The sequence below is a fragment of the Centropristis striata genome, chromosome 5, assembly GCF_030273125.1.
Source record: "Centropristis striata isolate RG_2023a ecotype Rhode Island chromosome 5, C.striata_1.0, whole genome shotgun sequence".
In the NCBI taxonomy this organism is placed as follows: Eukaryota; Metazoa; Chordata; class Actinopteri; order Perciformes; family Serranidae; genus Centropristis; species Centropristis striata.
The window spans coordinates 6,556,738-6,575,984 of record NC_081521.1 but is presented as its reverse complement, the minus strand read 5'-3'; the positions used below and the strand labels follow the sequence as shown (position 1 = coordinate 6,575,984).

The window sequence follows — 19,247 nt, the reverse complement described above, 5'->3', positions numbered from 1 at the left end:
CCCATAATCCAAACGATGTTGGAGACATCGGCCATAGAGATTTTGTCCTTATGGTGAATATATTGGCAATTGACTTGTGGTTCTTAAAGCACCAAAAAAAAAAAAAAAAAGAAAACTTAGCAAAACTCAACATCAATGTCTCTTCACATAAAAATTGACTTGGTTTGATTTATAGTCTATGGTTGTGAGAGGTTATGAAACTATACAAACACAAAAATAGTCACCTCTACGGCCAATATCCCCAACTTTTAGCAGTTGACACCAAAACAATACACACTAATAAACAGCACTACAGGTAAGAAAAAAAAACATGTATTTTTAATTTGTGGGAGAACTGTCCCTTTAGGAGCTGCTGCTGCTGAGTTACAGGACAGCACTGTCCCCTAGTGGAAGACTAATGCAGACAAACCTTGACTTCACATTATGAATCTGGATTTGTTTGAAAAATGTTCTTCTTGCAACAATAAAATGACATAGTCCAATACTATAATTAAATAGGAATCAGTGGCATGCTATATTTTTTAGAAACAGTAGCCTACAAAAGACACAGCAAAGCAATCAGCAAAAACATGACTTTAACTTGTGGGAAATTTATTTAAGAGGTTAATACCTTCAAGTCATTGAATTCATTAATGCTTGGTTTTATGCTTTAGTTTTATCTTCTAGACATGTCTCATATCTTAATCCATATTAATGTGTATGTCTTCCGTACTTTTATCTTCTGTAGCCAATATTTCACTGTGTGTAAAAACCTCTTTGATTTAAAAGTGACATTCATTAAAACATAATACAATGTACAAATACATTTAATGTATTTAAACACAAGTTGTGGGTTGATCACCACTGTGAACTTGAAACAAAAATGAGGCTCTCCTGCCCTCCAGTGGCAATGCTGAAAACATTTTTACACGTCCATTACATCATGGTTTCAGATGATTTCCACTCATAGGAAATATTAGGTCATGGCGACTGGCACCAATCAAAGACTAAGAGAGTCTCTGTGTTGTTTTGCTGAAACCGAGTGAGGTGGCAGTGATGCCATGAATGTGTGTGTGTAAAAACTATGATGCAAGACAGCACCATATGTTAACATTTATTATTACTGGGGGACCTGCCGGGAGTGTGCACACAGCCTGTAGTCTATAAAAAAATCCAATATTGTATTGATTATAGGCCTGTGTGTTGTTGAGCTACTATTATCATAATTAAGATTAATAAATTGCTTAATATTGACCTTGAATTTGGGGATTGTATGGTAGATTATTATACAAGCATGAAAAATGCTGGGGAAATGTATGAGCCTGGACAAATGTGTGGAGTTTTTTATTTTTTTAAACTCATTAGGTTTTGCAAACATATTTGTTATTCCAGTGGTTTTTGGAGAGGGGTACTTGCAGTGACTGAATACAGCACTGGGCTACAGTAAGGTAATAACAAAGAATAGCCTACCACAGACTGCTCTATAATAATTTCCCCTGTCTGATTTGGTAAAGCTGCTATAGGCTGGAGGACGCATGGAGGGAACATTTGGCAGCAACTAGATTAAAATACTTGGCGGAGGTTGATTTAAGGAATTTAAGCCCTGACCCTTTTTTCGTCAGAAACGAGCGCCGTTACGTCGGAAGAGCAGCACGAGCCGGTATTGCAGCGAGTTTATTAGACAGAAACCCCAATATTAATCTGCTCGATATAGATAATAATAACGCGAGAGTTTGCAAGTTGCCTCAAGACTGTAGTTGCAACTGTCAAAGGTGGAGTGGATACGCGCATGACCCAACACACATTACTGTAATACTGTACACGGCCGTCGAGATAATATCCGTATAAAAAAGCGAAATAATCCCGAGGTAAGGAACCGAGGAGTGTACCAAAACCGACCGAGGTTTGGCGTTTCTGCTCATTTTCCTTCGCTTCGTTTCCTTTTACTCTAACCAAGTGTTTCGCCGCCGTCGAAATTACTGCACTAAATATATTTTTGTGCCTCCCTTCAGCTCCAGCCAGCGCAAGGATTTTTTTTTTACTCCTCCTTCGTAATAAAGTCGCCATTTTGCTTCACTGCCTATATAAACCATCCCGTATTCTAATATTTTTCCTCAAGGAGTCGGGGAGCTACCTATCTTTCCTGGCTATTTCTATTATTTCTGGAGTGTTTAACGAGAAGACAGAGGTTGAAGAAGTGCCTCGTGGTATACATATTAATGCAGGAAAGGAGGGGGGCAAGGCAATTGGAAACTGGGAATAAGGTGAAAGTATCCAGCATTTCTTTTCATGTACAGACGAAATTGTAATTTCTCTTCTGCTGCCTTGCTGTTTTTTTCTTGCACCGAGTCGTCGTCCGCAGAGTGGGGGCACAGCACAACGGTGACGACTGTCCACTTCCTTTCAGGCCCCCCAACCCCAGTCTGACCGGTCCTTGACGCACAGCAGGTGTGATTGCCATGTAACATAACATTGGTGGAAAAACGCCCACTTCGGTGTCTGTCTCCTGACCCCCTCCTCCCTCACGTGGGTGACCCGGGGCCACCCGGCCCCTAGAGCTGGGTGACTGCCCGACAGTTCAGGTAGGTGTGGCCGACAGAGTGGAGCACTCTTTTTTTTTTTTCTTCTTCTTATCCATATAAATATGCAACTCTGTAACCTTGTTGTAGTTGACACACACAGCATGGCAGTGTGCCACGTGCAGAGCTAAAATACTTATTTCCAGGTTGGTTTGTCAGCAGATTGTGTGAGGAGATGTGCGTGGGTGTCACCAGGTTTTGTTGTGTCTAGCTAAATGTATGGTAATGTAGGACTGTCGTTTACTTGTAGAAATAATCTTTTATGAAAACACCAGCTGCAATGTTTTTTTTTTTTAAAGAAACATTGCTGAACAAATGCCAGAGGAAAACTAAAAAGTGTTATATTCTAAAGAATATTATAGGGATGCCCAATTTGTAACACAGGAAATTGCATTGTGTATAAAAACACGAGGTCATGATTAGGCTACATGCAGTTTCTCTTAAAGATACTTGTGTAATTTATAATGGCAATATTTCTGCAGTAATCTTACTGACACTGCCACATCTGTTTATTAAGTAGCTAAATGCTCGTCTGTAGTTCTCTTCACACTCTGACACATCATACAGGAACAGGAAGGTGTCTAGTATCAGTGTGTGCAGTAATCATGCAACTTGCATCGTGCTGCGAGCACACTGTGCCTTTTAAAGTCAAATTTATTAACAACTTATAACAAACTGTGAGCATATTGTCACTGTGACAGATGAGCCATCATCGCTCAATGTACAGTAAGTAACATGGCGTGTAAACGGACACTGAGTGGCCCCCACCGGGTGACCCTTTGTGTGCTGTTGTAATTCATTAGTAGAGTGACATGAATGTGTGCTTAGAGAAAGCATGCTGGATCGTAATCAGTCCCACTTAGCATAATTAGCGATTGTCAGCCTTCATCCATTAGACTGTCCCATGCTGGTAGGGAATGAGGGTTCTGCACACAGAGCCCAAAACTGACATATAGCCTAACTATGCATGATGGTGTCATGACATCCATTATGGATTGGTGATCTATGCTTTTAATCCAACTATAAGTCAACAAATAAGGATTAGCTCTCATCTAAAACAAACTAACTTTGCTGCTGATCACATGACCTGATTAAGAGCTGCAACATTTGTTTTCATAATAAAGAAAGAATGAAGGGAAGTAGCTTCATACTAAATATGTTCAGATACCATTTCTTCCCTCCTGATACTGATTCCGATACTTGTGCTGTGGGATCCGATACCAGTATGTTATAAAAAAATCATCCTACACCTGCATGACTGTGATATGATTATCATTGTGGTAAGGCCTGGCTCAGGCTAAACCCTTTGTAAAACATGAATAAATACAGCAAATTCAAGCCATTTGTTTTTCAACAAATATTTGTTTTTAAACTATTTTTAAATAAATCAGTATACAAAACAGTAGTGCAACAGCAACTTAAATACATAAATCTAGGAATATATTTAAATTAAAGTGCAGCCACAATATTGTAAAATGAAGGTACAGTATAAAAAACAGTAGTCAAACAGCAACGTAAATAAATAAATAGAAAGTAAATTAATTAAGCGCCACTGTTTTAAGAGCGGCGAAGAAGAACTGTGCCAGAGCTTAACGAATCGAACCAGTAAATAGATTACTAATTTAATAAATTACGTGCTATCGGATCGGATCGGAGCCTGGACTCCAGTGCTCGACGATATCGATGCAGCATTTTCGGCAGTATCGGAGCAATTTCCGATACTGGTATCAGAATCGGATCAACTCTACTTCATACCAGACTCTCTCCCTTTGACTCACCTTTTGTCTAATGGGCAGAGCATGGAGTTAGTGTGTAAGTGAGAATATTGATTTTGGAATGAAACATGGAAGGTCACACCCTCATTACCACTGTAGATGATGTGTGTGCCTCCACTCAGATAACCTTCAGTCCAATAGCACTGGCTGACGTAAAGAAAGTGCATTGTAGAAAGAGGGGACGGCATCATCACAGTGGACACTGCTAGTAATGTTTGGACTAATGAGCATCAGAAAGCAGCCCAATATGGCTTCTGGCTATCAATCTCTCCTGTGTGTTTTTGTGTCCCCTCAACCACCATTGCAGGCATGGAGAGCCCAAGTGGCCCCAGGCTTGGGAAGCTGTCCTCATCAGGGCTGCCAAGTGGCCGGACCCCCAAGCATGGACATCCCCAGGAGCCTGTCAGAACCACGCCAGGCCCCGAAAACAACAACAAACACAGTAAGTGACGAGTTGCCACACTCTGTTAAACGAAGGCTTGATCAATTCACACACTTCAGATCCATGCAGCATTTCTTCACACATTATTCTCAAGGACCAGTGTGTAGGATTTAATGGCATCTAGTAGGTCCTGACTGATATACATATATATTATATACATTAAGCGATTATCAATATGGCAGCTGATGAGCTGGAATGAAAATAAACAGTTTCTAAATGGATTATGCAACGATTTTACACTAATATGACTATGCAAAGGTACTCAGGGTGGCTGCTTTCTTAAACATGAACTATATTAAAGAATGTTTAACAGTCTGTTCATTCTATGCATTACATTGTCAACTACAGCTCCACCTTTGACAAAGTAGTCTTACATCTTACCTGCCTGTTCGCTGTGATTTTCAGCAAACTGTAGTAATATATATATGCACATATACATACATATACACTGAGGACGAAAGATCCCAGTACATCTATGATAAGCCAAAAGTGAATACAATTGGCTTACAATAAACGGGTCTTGCTAGGTGTTGACTAGTGAAGAGGTTTCAGATTGCAGCCAGTATACTCCTCCACTCACCTGTCCCTTTTCTAGACAGGTAGTAGAACCTACAGAGGCCTTCAGGTAACTTAAAAACTCTAAAGAAGCTTTCTAGAGCTAGTGTTGATTTGCCCATTCTGGGCCGCTGTTGAAACATACCAGTGCAGCCTTGTGGACCCTCGGAGAGGATTTGCTCCCTATGTAGATATGACTGACTCAGTCTAAGCTAACAAAAAGACAACAATTCTTAGGTCCAGATGATTATACACTGATGAAAAAAACAGTTCTGCCCATAAATCCCCCTAAATCCTACGCTCTGCTCTTTTTTTACATGTTGGGACTAGGAAACCTTTTGTTTGTGTGACCCAGGTTTGCTTGGTTTTCTTGGACTCTCATTTACATACAATCACATATATGTGATGGTTGCAACTGTACTCTTGCTAATTTTTCTTTATATTCCATTTGCCTTCAATTTGCTGGACTTTTGTAGTTGTTTTGTAGCTTGAGCTAGCACTAGGCTAGCTGCTCAGAGCTTTGTGTTGTTCCTTGAGGATTTTATCAACATACCACACATATAACTCTCTGTGCTGCTTTTTGAATGGGTTATATTTTACTAAGAATCAATGGTTCCCCAGCCTCAATGTAATTTTACCCCTTTTACCACAGAAGGGCCTGGAAACTACAACATTTTTCCTCAGACGGCCTTACAGTGAGAAAACCAAACAAACAAGTATTGCCAAGCACTGACATTAGTGAAACCCTAAGCCATCTGGATAGAGATGGAAGATTTTGGAAAGAGAGAGCTGGATTGGGGAATTATGTTTCAATCCAATAACCTGCAGATCATCATGATTTTGTTAATAGAGTCAGGCAGACTTGGAAAACTGGAGCTGCTCTAATATGACCCAGTTGTTTTGGTTGCTACAAAATAGCCCCTCATTCCCAGACACGCAGCACTAGACTAGGTGCTTCAATTTGTTTTCTTTCCATGTTAATATTCAGCCCTGTAGGCTGGATTTGCATGCATGTGTGGGTGCGTGCATGTTTGTGTGCTTGCTTGCTGTGGACAGCAATACAAAGCTGATTTTGCAAGACTGAACTTTGAGGGCAGGAAAGCATTGGACAGTTTTTTCTAACAAAGTGGGGAAGCGGTTTAAATTGCTTTAATTTTATGAACTATCACTCTGATCTTTTGATAGTTAGCAGTATAGCTCAGGCCCACAGAATGGTCTCCAGCTCCTTATTACAGGCTGCTGGCTGATGTGCTGTTTTTGCTCTTAAAGAATTTATTGTAGCAGAGAGTAGAACACAGTCTATTTGAATGACAGGATTTTCTCTGCAGCCTCTCAGAGTGTTATGTTTTATAGATTTTTTTTTTACACTTTATCACTCAATAAACAAGACGTGTTTATAAATCAATCAGTGGAAAGTTGGTAGTGGGCTCTGCGCTGATCGTTTTGAGACTGAAGGCTACAAATGAGGGAAGCACACTTGGCTGAGGTTCACTAATGAGTCGTACTGCCTGTGTGTGTGTGTGTGTGTGTGTGTGTGTGCGCGTATAGATAATGCTTTCACAGGTAATGGTCCTGGTCTTTACGGGACTTTCTCTGGTAACTTAAGACTACTGATTTTGCTTGTCTGTTTCGTTTTCTCTTTCCACAGTTGATCTGCTTTGACTCTTGTTAAAGTAGAGCTTCTCGAAAATACTGGCACAGTAATTATATCAGTGTTTTTGATAGTACAAGTCTGTTCCGAGGACAGCTTCCAGCACAATTTGATTGCACAAGATAAAAATCTACATTCCACTATGTTGTAGTTGAAATTCTGTCTTGTTTGGATGAAAAGTTGCTCTTATCTGGAACATTACCAAGGGTTTCCCTGGCCTTTGGAGAAGCTTAGTTGGTAACACTGCCAGTGGACTGAGTTTTATGTGATCATGTGGTTTGAAGATTCTCTAAGAACATCCAGCAACACAAGGCTACTGGAACAAGTGCAAGAACCTAGTGTAACAGTAGGAATTGATTTAGACACTAAGCAGAAGAAATGCATGAAGAATTTTAAAATGTTATCAGAAAAAAGGCACTCTATTACAGTGGCCTATGTATTCCCTAATGACCACACAATAATGGCTGCTTGTTATGATTCACTCGTAGTGGTTGAGGCTAAAGGGAAGAAAATATTCATTGACTGTGATTGGACTTAGTTCCTCCTGCAAAACACAAACCCTGTCTGCATCAAAATGCGTTACCTTTTCAAACAACAAGCCATCTTCTTAAATCTGGCCTCCTTTGCTTATTACTCATCAGTGTCTGGCTTGAGCTTTCTGTAGCTAATGATGAGGAGAAATGCTAGAAGTGCTAATCATAATGAGCCTGGCGCTAGCTTGTCTATCCCAAGGGGACTGTGAGTCTCGGTTTGGGGAAACAAAGGCATCAATATCTAAGGCTCCCTGTGGAGGTTTTTCACTGCTCCGTCTATGTCCATTGTACACGGTGTGCTCTTGAGATTATCAGGTACCGCATTATCTGCCCTCTTCCCGCTGAGCATTTTTCATTTTTCATTAAATGTCCATAGAAAGTTTTAACAGTTCCACCGCGCTGTATTATCAGCTCTCATGCTGATCGATAAATGCCCTAGTTGGAAACTTGCATGATGTAACAATGAAGAAATCTGGTCTGGCAGGACTGTTTTTGTACCAGTGGTTTCCTGAAATCCCTCTGTGATTTTATGCATGGAAAAAAGACTGCAAATGGGGTTTGTGTGCTTTCTTAGAGTGGTGCGGTTTAGCTGTCACCTTGCCACACCAGACAAGTTGCATGAAAGGATGTGGTCCTTGAGGGTGACTCTCTCTCTCTTTGTCTCTCTTTTTTCTTTCTTGCTCGCACATTTTTTTTTCACATTAACATCTTATTAGAGCCCTAGTTTTGTCATTTTTCTCCACCAGCGGTCTAAGCTGTTAAACAACCTAAAGTGAAAGTATTTGGACAGAACTAATGCTGTTCTGCCAAATGCTTTAGGCAAGCCCTGAAATTAGGCTCCTTTCTGCAAACATTAATGCAAGCATAAGTGAGTGGAGCCTAGTGTGTGTGTGTGCATGTGTGTGTGTGAGAGACCATTCTCCTTCTGTGATGGAGACTGGTGCAGTACCCTACCTGATCCCAGGACACAATTTTTCCACTGGGCATACTGTGTGTAAGGGTAGGTGGGAGGAGCTGTCTCTATCAGTATGGGGACGATTTGATTTGCATAGGCTACGTGTTAAATGTGATACTATGTGCTGATTTTATTGGTGTTTACATGTCTGTGTGTGTGCACACTGCACAGCCATGAGTGTTCTCAAATGACAGTCCACTACTCTGACTGCAGGACCTTCATTTCAGGCCCACAGACACCATCTGCTGACCTTGCATCTTTGCCTCAACAGCAATCTCTCGCTCTCGCTCTCCATCTATTGCTTTCTCACACTTTCCCTCGCTTGTTTGTTGTCCCATTCTCCACACATAACTGTCACTTCTTTCCACTTCATTCCCATTCGGCCTCACTATCCATGCCACCTTCCACGCCATGCCCCGCAAAACCCTCCTCACCCTGCTCCTGCACCCTATTCCCCCTCTCCACCCTCAGTCTTGCGACGGCTCATATTTCTTATATTTTGTAGCTCTCTCGCCTGCTGATGCTTTGCGTCGCAGAAATTGGTGGAATACCAAAAAGATAAAATCGATAAAGAGCTATAGATTGGAGAGTGTTTGTTTTTGGGATGAAATTGAATTCTGGGGCTTTTCACAGCCTGATGCTGCACCTCGTTTTGAGGAGAGTCCTTTGTCATCTTTGTCACACCTTTATTTGGCAGGCTTGAGGATGGCAGATGAGAAGGAGTACAGGGGAATGGGAGAGGAGAGAGATTGAGTTGGTGAGTCACTGTCCATAAGGAGAGCACTGCAAACAGTCTGGAGCAGGCATTGTCTGTCTGGCTCGTATATACTATATGCGCTGTTGCATAAACGCATGCCTTTTGTCATGGGTGCTGGTATTTGTGCTTCAGTGCATAAAACTCTGATACCACCACGATCCATGTATATGTTTCTGATTTTCTGTCCAGTCAGTCTTAGATTTAGAGAGGTTTCATTTGCTTGGCTGTCAGTTTACCCACAGGCATCATCCCAGAGGAATCACCGGCCGCATATGTGACCACTCATCCAAGGCTGTTGTGATTGGATGTCACAAAACATACTACTGGCTATGGGCCAAATGGGCATCAGGCGATAGATTAGGTTTCCAATAATATGAAGCATGCAGCTGATGTGGAAGGCTGTAAAATCAATGCAGGTCTGAAGAGGCTGTTGAGGTACTGTGAGTCACCAGATTATGTAGCAGGAATCTCAAGCGCGAGCTCTTCTCTTTGATTTGGCTGCTGTAAGTGTGGTTTACTGGTGCTAGTAAACTGAGAATGCCACAGGTCTGTGTGATGATACCCTGCCTCTACACAAAAGTTATTCCCTGTGCAGTAGTTCAGACAACTGAGGGCTTTGCTAATTGTTTTTGCTCCGGACACTCACAGACTGGGCACTAATTACCAGTTATTTATTGAGAAGATCTCCAGCTCCAAGCCTTCTTATCAGTAAATCGTACAAATCAGTTGACCCATGAATAAATTATGTCCCTAAAATCTAGATTAAACAAAACCACCACATGTAGAAATCTAAAATCCATATACCCCGAATTAAGGCTGTGTGTTATGGTCAAAATCTTCTGTCACGATAGAAATAATTTCATATCTCTGTGTTGAAATATCACTATATAGCACGTTTTCGTGTAATCCGATAAATACATAGTCTATATGAAATGACTACATAAAAGTTTGTTTTTTCCATGCTAGCAAAACAAAGTCCATGGTTTCCTCCAGCTTCGCTTCCACAGACAAGGAGCAGAACATGAAGGGTCATTCAAATTACATAAATATTGCTGTTACACAGTTTGGCTGCTGTTTTTTCTCCATCACAATAGAAACGATGAACGAAATAACGAAAACTAAAATTGAACAAACATTTTCGTTAACTGAAAAAAAATAAAAACGAGAGTTTTTAAAAAACTATAACTAACTGAAACTGTATTCTGTGGTTACAAAACTAACTAAAACTAACTAAAATTATAGTGAAAATGTCCTTAGTTTTTGTCTTTGTCAACTTTTTTCATACGTAAACCCTTTCTGGTTGATATGAAATCAATTTTAATCTGGTTTTATGAGTTGATAAACTTATTGGGGCTGAGATGGATAATAAAAGGAAATAAAGGCACACCCAACAAATACCCCATTACAAAAAAAAATAAAACTAACACTAAAACTAATAAAATCTTAACTAAAACTAAAGTTTTCGAAAGAATAAAATAAAACTAATTAAAACTAGCATAATGACTCTAAAATCTAATTTAGATTAGCTGTAAAAACAAAATTCAAAACGAAATTAAAACTAAAACTAATGAAGAATCCAAAACTATTATAACCTTGCTGAATAATCACTCTTAAGACTCTTACTTACACTGAGTTTGCTTCTGTAGTGAAGTACATAGTGAAAATAAATTATACCTGATTTGTCTGGAGATCCTTGAGTACTCTCTGAAGGATCCCGGGGGATCCAAGGACTCTAACTCACAGAAACGGCTGTGGCTCAGTTGGTAGAGCGGTCGCCTACTGATCGGAAGGTTGGTGTCATGTCGAAGTATCCTTGGGCGAGACCCCAAAAGGCCCATCGATGCTGTGTTCATCGGTGTGTAAATGAATTCCCAATGGTGGCAGGTGGCACCAGTGTGCCCTGGTAGCCTCGGACACCAGTATGAATGTGTGAGTGAACGGGTGAATGAACGCACTCTGTAGTGCATGGGTCTCAAACTCGCGGCCCGCGGGCCAATTGCGGCCCTCGTCACGATATTTTGTGGCCCCCACCTTGATATGAAAGTTTAATGTGAGTTTTATATGAATGACACTTTACTGTGTTGTGTGTGGAAGGTCCCTTTTATTACTTTTTTGGGGTAATTTTGTCTTTTTTAAATAATTTTGTCTTTTTTAATAATTTTGTGTCTTTTTTGGTAATTGTGTGTCTTTCTTAAGTAATTTAGTTTTTTTCTGTCATTTTGTGTCTTTTTGGTCACTTTGTGTATTTTTTTGGGTAATTTTGTGTATTTTTTTTGTCATTTTGGGTCTTTTTAACGTAATTTTTTTAACGTAATGTAGTGTTTTTTCAGTCATTTTGTCCTTTTTTGTAATTTTGTGTCTTTTTTTGGTCATTTTGATACTGCCTCCAGCGGCCCCCAGGTAATTTGAGTTTGAGACCCCTGCTGTAGTGTAAAGCGCTTTGGATAAAAGCTCTATATAAGTGCACTCCATTTACCATTTAGAAACACTAAACAGAGTATCAGAGAAATTAATACAATGCAAGTTTCTCACATTTTTTTCCAATTGTCTTTGTTTTTTGCTCATGACCACCTAAAAGTAAGCTATGTTTACCTTTGTTGTTTGGTTCTATGTGTGTATGTCGTGCTTCAACTCCTATATTTTACTCCGAGAGGAAGTGTTATGGCAAAAAAAAAGCATTTAATATTTTTCTGTGTTTTCAGAAAAACTACAAAACAATATGATAACAAATTAGTCCAGACATGTTTGTGTGTTGTCAACAAGTAGATCTGTGTAAGAGATTAGTCTATATACACAGTAATACAAAAGACAGAGAGCGAGAGGGAGAGAGAGAGAGGGGGCAGGAAGAGAGAGAAAGAGAGAGAGAGAGAGAGAGAGAGAGAGAGAGAGAGAGAGAGAGAGAGAAGGAAAAAACAAAGATAAAGAGTGAGAGCCAGGCTCACTGAGAGTCTGGTTTTCTTTCAGTTAGTCAGTGTCTGGGTCGCAAGACTGTTCTGGTGCTGCTCCACCTCTCTTCTTCTTACTCACTGTCTGGATTCAGGCCTGACTGGGAGGGAATTATGGGGACGTCTTCAAAAGGAGGTCTGTATATGAAGGGAAGGTTTGTAAGAGAATGCGAGGAAATTAGAGTACAGGATGAAAATGTACATGTAGTAAAATAGGAAGTAGTTGGAGGTGTGTGTGTGTGTGTGTGTGTGTGTGTGTGTGTGTGTGTGAAAGTGCTGACACGCCACTAAATGGAGAATATGTGAGAGAGCGGAAAGTTTTGAAGAAGTAAAAGTAAATGGATAAACTTTAAAGCAAAGGTGGCTTTAAGTCCAGTGGTTGCATCCACTGTAAACCAGGAACGGTTATACATTAAGGAGGCGCTTACACTCTGTCAGTGTGTTTACCCCGCACCGTGTCCAGGTGTATCAGTTTCTCCATCTATTGTCCGTTGAGATTGAGGAAGTAGTGATACTGTGTCTTCTTTCCATGGGCTTGTGTCAGTGGTGAGTGGTGTTTGTATTGTGCGTGTTGTCTTTCTCCAAACTACAGTATGTCTAAACCCTACTGTGCAGAGCCAGACAAAGGCTCCTGTGTGAGTGTTGTCGAGGAAAACAAATGACTGTTCTGTGTGCGCGCCTGTGTGTGTGTTTGTGGGTAATGTGTGCACCCTTGCACTCAGGGGGAGCAGTTGCAGGCGTAGCTAGGAGAACTCAGAGGTTATTTGAGATCATTAGGCAGCTGCCAGCACTCCTGGGCCCTGACTCTTCTTCTTCTTCTCTTCTCTTCTCTTCTCTTCTCTTCTCTTCTCTTCTCTTCTCTTCTCTTCTCTTCTCTTCTCTTCTCTTCTCTTCTCTTCTCTTCTCTTCTCTTCTCTTCCTCTTCTCCTTTACCGCCAGGGTTAACCAGTTTCGAGCAACAGTTGCAGACAGCTGGGACAGCTGACATTAGCCGAACAGCTGTTTTATCCCCGTGGCCTGTGCCTGAGAACCAGGGTTTGGATTTTACACAATGGGCCTGCTTTGTTTCATACTAAGACAATGGCTGTGATTGCTGAGCGCCACAGTGTGCTACCCGTACTCGAGCAAAGCAAAGCAAAGTAGAAGACACTGAACACATTTTGTCTTGTTTTGCATATTTCACCCCAGGACAGACAAGTCTGCCATTGTAAATTTTGTTTTTACATTTGGGTTTTCACCCTCACCTGCACTTCCTTGGCGTGTGTGTGCGCATGCCTATTTGCATTGTAGCCCTCTATATGTGGGCCTAATTGTTCTGCTTGCTGGAAAGAGGCCTCTGATAGTGGTAACTAAGACAAGTGGATCTTATTCCCATAGCAACAAGAACATATCTTTCCCAAGAGCAGAATTCATTAATTATGCCTTTCTTTTACAAGACCTTTATTTTCTAAGACAGGAATTAGAATGCATGCTCAATTTCCTCCTCAGCACAAGAGCTACACCGCCGACTGCATCACCTCCCCAGCTGCTACCCAGACAGCTAATAGAGAAATGCTCTGTCGCCTGGAGAATATTAATACACCCATATCTATGCACACACATCACACATCACACACACTGGTAATGGTTTTGTGTGCTTGTTTGTGTGTACCAGTGTGCACTCTTATGCATGTGTTTTGCACCTCGTGTCAAGAACTATTCCCAAGCACAGCGGCGACGCTGCACTACTTCTCATTCAATCTTATTCAGTCTTGCTTTATTTTCCTTCTACCTTATTATTGCGAGTATGAAGTAAAAGATTACATATAATCTGTCAGCCTGTGTTTGTGTCTGTGCTTGAATGAGGAACAAAAAGAAGACAAATGAGGGAAAAGGGGAGAGTTGATACTGTGTAATAAAACAGAGGGAAACAAGACGGGGGAGGCCGCGGCAGGTTGTGATGTTATACACATTAGGGTTGTCAAAAGTAGCGATATTCAAAAAAGTATCGATACTAAAACATATCCGGATACGATACTCATTTTCAAAAGTATCGATGAAAAGTGTCATTTTCTCTCTTGAAGTCCCAGAATGAAGCAGAGAAAAGTCGACTTATCAAGCTTGCCTAATATTGTGCACAGCATACAAAATATTGTTCTAATTGTTATTGTTTATTGTATTTATTTACTTTTTGCACTACCTCAGACCTGAAGCTTGTTATCATAGTTGCAGTTTCTTTTGCACAACTGTTTTTTATTATAAATATTTAATTTCGGGGTCTTTGTTTTTATCCTGGTGGTATCGAAAATGGAATCGAGTATCTAATATTTTCCTGAGTATCGGTATCGAGTTGAAAATTTTAGTATCGTGACAACCCTAATACACATTAACATCAGTGACGTATAGAGATTTTTTCTGGGTGGAAGGCTAGCCTTTTGGCAACATGTGCTTTTTTTTTTAGGAGCGGTGATGGCAGGAAGTCAATTCATTTATTTGATGAAACATTCTCCTACCATTTTTATAATCCTGGTAGACACAGAGCACTCTGATCCAGTTTGGGATCCGCCACAAATGAGCTGCACTAGACATGTGCGCATCCTGTCGCTGCTTGTCAATGAGTTTGCAGGAGAAGAAAGCAGTTGGAAGACACTATGTCATGTTCTTCAGCATGGAGAAGTGAAACAGATTCAAAAGGGAGTCTTTGTGCTGCATTCTACTTCACAACGAAGGAGTATAATCTCCAATTCAAGTAGTTTCCACTCGACATTTCTAGATCTGATATAACTGAATGGGCTTTAGCGGCACCTCTTGCCTTGTTTCTGCTCCTGCTATCCAGTCTTGCCAGATCAATGCAGGGGAGTTGAGAGCATATGTAAACATATATCATTGTGAAGAGCAGACTACAGCCTCAGCTTCTACCTGCAGCACCGTCATTCACTATTCTGCTTGGTCAGAGAAAGAAGTCATCTGCCTCTGCAAATTCTCTCCTCTCTCCCTCAGCATCCTCTGCTTTCCTCTCCTCCTCCCATGGTCACCCCCCTCCTCCCCCTCCTCTTCTTCTTCCACATGCATACACTCATCCTCAGCTCTCTCCATCTTCCCTCCCTCTCTCAAGTAGCACAGTATAGAGGAAATAGAGTGCAGGGCTGATAGTGCAGAGGTCTAATTGTAGCAGAGAAGAGAGCAGTAATGAGCCAGTGCACCGCCCGTCCTCTGAAGTTTGCATGGAGAAAGATCGGGAAGGGTGTGTGCAGAGAGAGGAAGTGAAAGTGAGAAAGCGAGACGTGAGGTGAGAAGAGAGAGAAGTGGCAGTATGAAAGATGGAGGGAGGGAGCAACGGGGAGCAGATAGAGAGCTGAGGCAGTCGGTCTGCTGTGTGCTGTGTCAGAGGTTCACACAGGCGCTAGCGATTTATAGCTGATCTATTTGGCTCAACAGAAGGCCTTTAGCCACGCTGCCCTCTCTCCCACACATGCACTCTCTCTTCCCTGTGTTTATCTGACAATCATACCTAACACTTATCAGTATTCTAACTCATCACTATAGCTGTATATACAGTACAGGCCAAAAGTTTGGACACACCCGTCTCATTCAATGCGTTTTTCTTTATTTTCATGACTATTTACATTGTAGATTCTCACTGAAGGCATCAAAACTATGAATAAACCATTATGCAATTATGTACTTAACAAAAAAGTGTGAAATAACTGAAAACATGTCTTGTATTTTAGATTCCTCAAAGTAGCCACCCTTTGCTTACTAGAATATAAGACATGTTTTCAGTTATTTCACACTTTTTTGTTAAGTACATAATTCCACATGTGTTCATTAATAGTTTTGATGAATTTACAATGTCAATAGTCATGAAAATAAAGGAAAAACATTGAATGAGAAGGTGTGTCCAAACTTTTGGCCTGTACTGTATATATTTGTTTTGGTCATATGTGAATGGATTCAGGGATTCTGGAAGTTTGAAAAAGCTATTTTACTAAAGCTGAGTATTATTTTATCTGTGAAATATCATGAACAATATAACAATGCTAATATAAATGATAGAACTTTGCAACACACCTCTTTTCCCCCTGAAATATCCACACATACATACAAGCACTTATAAATACAAAGTACACACACACTTTCACACACATACACACATACATACGCTAGCTAATCTATAGCATTTACATAAAATTCCCCCGTTGGTCTGTCTGTCTGTCTGTCTGTCTGTCTGTCTGTCTGTCTGTCACAAAAACCCTCCTCCTACCTATTAACTATTAGAAATCAATGCTAACAACAGCTGGTGTTGTAAATATCTACTCTTTATTTTTTTGGATTATTTACTTTATTTTCTGTTTAAGTTGTTTGACCTTTTCTTGTTCTGTAAATAAAAATAAAGTTGTCCTCCAAAAGTAGGGCGGTGGTGGTGGTGGTGGTGGGCCAAAAAATAAATAAATAAATGATAGAATTAAAAGATATTTCTTTTGCCATGAAAATAAAGCTCATGATTTACTCTGTGCTAACTCAGGAATCATTTTCTCTTTCGTTCTACCAGGTCCGATGTGTGATGAGCCAGCAGAGGGGAAGAGGAAAGGTCGCCCTAAAGCAGAAGTGCAGGAACTGAGAAGCATCCCTGTGAGTATCTCTCTTTGAACTGAGTGGGTGTTTGAAGTGGGCTTCATTTTTCCTGAGCAGAGTAGGCAGCTCCCCATGAATATGCACGATATACAGTACAGTATAGCGATAATCCTTGCATGTATTGAACTCTCTTCTTCCTCACCCCTGAGCAGGCCCATATGATAGTACAATGGAAGGAAGAGTTTAAGCGCCGCTCCAGGGTTAAGTGTCCGTGTTCAGGCTGCTGGTTAGAGTTTCCCAGCATCTATGGCGTCAAGTACCACTATCAACGCTGCCAGGGGGTGAGTCACTAACCTCTGTTCTTTCCTGTTATGCGGCTATTTCTACCTTATGCTTCAGAATAGTCGTTAACAGTGGATTACAGCAAAGCTACTGGAGAAAAGCACGTACGGAAGGACCACTGCAGTCTGTGATAAGTGACTTTAAAAGCGTAGTTTCGATTTGTTAAAGCGGGTTGTGTGAGGCACCTATCTAAAGACAGTGTTTTACCTTTTATTGATGACAGTCAGCATGTTTGGAGAAGCAGGCAGGAGAGGCATGGAAGCTAAGCAATATACTGCTGAGCAAGGTTATTATAGTTAACGAAAACTAACAAAATAGCTAAAACTAGAATTGAAAAAACATTTTCATTTACTGAAATAAAAATAAAAATGAGAGTTTTTGAAAAAACGATAACTAACTAAACTGTATTTTGTGGTTACAAAACTAAAAGTATAGTGTCAAATCTAAATTATAGTGAAAATGTCCTTAGTTTTTGTCTTTGTCAATTATTTTCATACATAAACCTTTTTGGTTGATATGAAATCTATTTCATTTATCTGGTTGACTTAATTTCCGTATTGGGGCTGAGATGGATCAGACAAAGGAAATAAAGGCAACATTTATAGTGACATTATTGAAACTCGCACCAAACAAATACCCCATTACCGAAAAAAAACTAAAACTAACACTAAATCTCATAAAAACTAAACTAAAACTAAGCATTTTCTCAAAAATAAAAACAAATTAAAACTAGCAAACTCACTCTAAAAACTACCGGTAATTAAAACTAACTGAATTTGAAAACAAAACTAAAACTAATGAAAAATCCAAAACTATTATAACCTTGGTGCTGAAGACAAGGGAAGCAGTCAAATGTATTTTAGCCACCTTGAAAGATGCTCACCTTAAATTTTAAAACTTGAACTTTTTACCTTGTCACTTGCCCTCAGACATCTCTGTTTAAGTGTACAAGTGATATTGATTCTTTTAGGTGGTGGAAATAGGTTTTGCTGCTTTCTTTGTCCTCAGCAGTGCATGGCTTAACGTCTGTGCATGTATTCCTGCCTGCTTCCCCTAAAACTGTGGGCGATTACACCAACTATGTACCTCATACAACCCCACTTCAATAAATCCAAACTATGCCTTTAAACTGGAGATGAAACCTCTAGATCATTTATAATGCCCATGCCTCAAATATTTAGTGAGCACTGACCATACTTGGCTGTCTCAAGAACCTGTTATTAGTCAACTGAATGCTTCAAGTAACAACTACCCACATTTATTTAATCTGGCGTAGGGAGGGAGCTCTCTCTAAATCCTTTCTCCTTGTGTTTGTCTTTGTATCAGGCCACCGTAGCCGAGAAGCTGAGTCATGGCTGTCCCTACTGTGAGGCAGTTTTTGCAACAAAGGTGCGCCTGCAGAAGCACAAGCTGTGGAACCATCCCGACAGAGTTAGCATGGAGCCCAAGGACGAGCAGCCCAAGCTTCAAAAGACCCCTGTCAAGTCCAACACCAAGAAAAGGTGACTGGGATTTTAGAGCTCAAATTCCCACCCACACTGACCCACATAATGGTGTTAGTAACGTCATAATGCTTGAGTTTGAGTTTATTTATTTAAAACAGGGACAATACATATTAATGAACATATACATGTAAATATGTAAAAGATTATAGCGAACAGCTAATTTCCATCTTTAGTCCCTTTGGCAGGTCGATGTCAATACCATAACCATAACAATAAAATAAATAAAACAACGATAACAACAAGTTGGCAGTTGGCCTTCATGGCCAGAATGAGCAGGAGGAGAGAAAACGTGTCCTTGAGAACACAATAGAACAGAAAATAAAAAGTAAAGCAAGAACAATGAAAAGTAAAGTGGATCATGGAACATACAGGCCAAGGGTCAGGGGACCAAAAGTATTTCACTAGTGTTAAACGCTACGTTTACATATCAAAGGGTTGATGAAGTGTTAGGTGCGTAATTATATTGCAGATTGCACAGTAAATATAAAGTGCTATTATAAATGCACAATAAAATGGTGGCACTAGGTCTATTACCAAAAGGCATTGAAGGAAGAGCCAAAAAATATCTTTTACAGATATTACTAGCAACAGCAATTAAATGCATTACAGTAAGGTGGTTGAAGCCTGACCCCCCAACATATAGTATGTGGTCTGAGAAAATAAAGGAAATATACC

General features: G+C 40.3%; 1 protein-coding gene across 5 annotated transcripts in view; it reads left to right on the top strand.

Moving 5' to 3' along the window:
* The first annotated feature begins 1,545 nt into the window (after nucleotides 1–1,545).
* znf512b (zinc finger protein 512B) overlaps nucleotides 1,546–19,247 on the top strand; it is a 43,767-nt gene continuing 26,065 nt past the window's right edge. For 2 of the 5 annotated variants that reach the window (XM_059334202.1, XM_059334201.1), the window contains exons 1-5: nucleotides 1,546–2,561; nucleotides 4,641–4,775; nucleotides 16,703–16,782; nucleotides 16,938–17,066; nucleotides 18,394–18,569. In XM_059334202.1, coding sequence (XP_059190185.1) covers nucleotides 4,643–4,775; nucleotides 16,703–16,782; nucleotides 16,938–17,066; nucleotides 18,394–18,569 — 518 coding nt within the window. In that variant the 5' untranslated portion in view covers nucleotides 1,546–2,561; nucleotides 4,641–4,642. The remainder of the gene's footprint in view (nucleotides 2,562–4,640; nucleotides 4,776–16,702; nucleotides 16,783–16,937; nucleotides 17,067–18,393; nucleotides 18,570–19,247) is intronic. The other 3 variants (XM_059334200.1, XM_059334198.1, XM_059334203.1) reach the window with 3 other exon arrangements.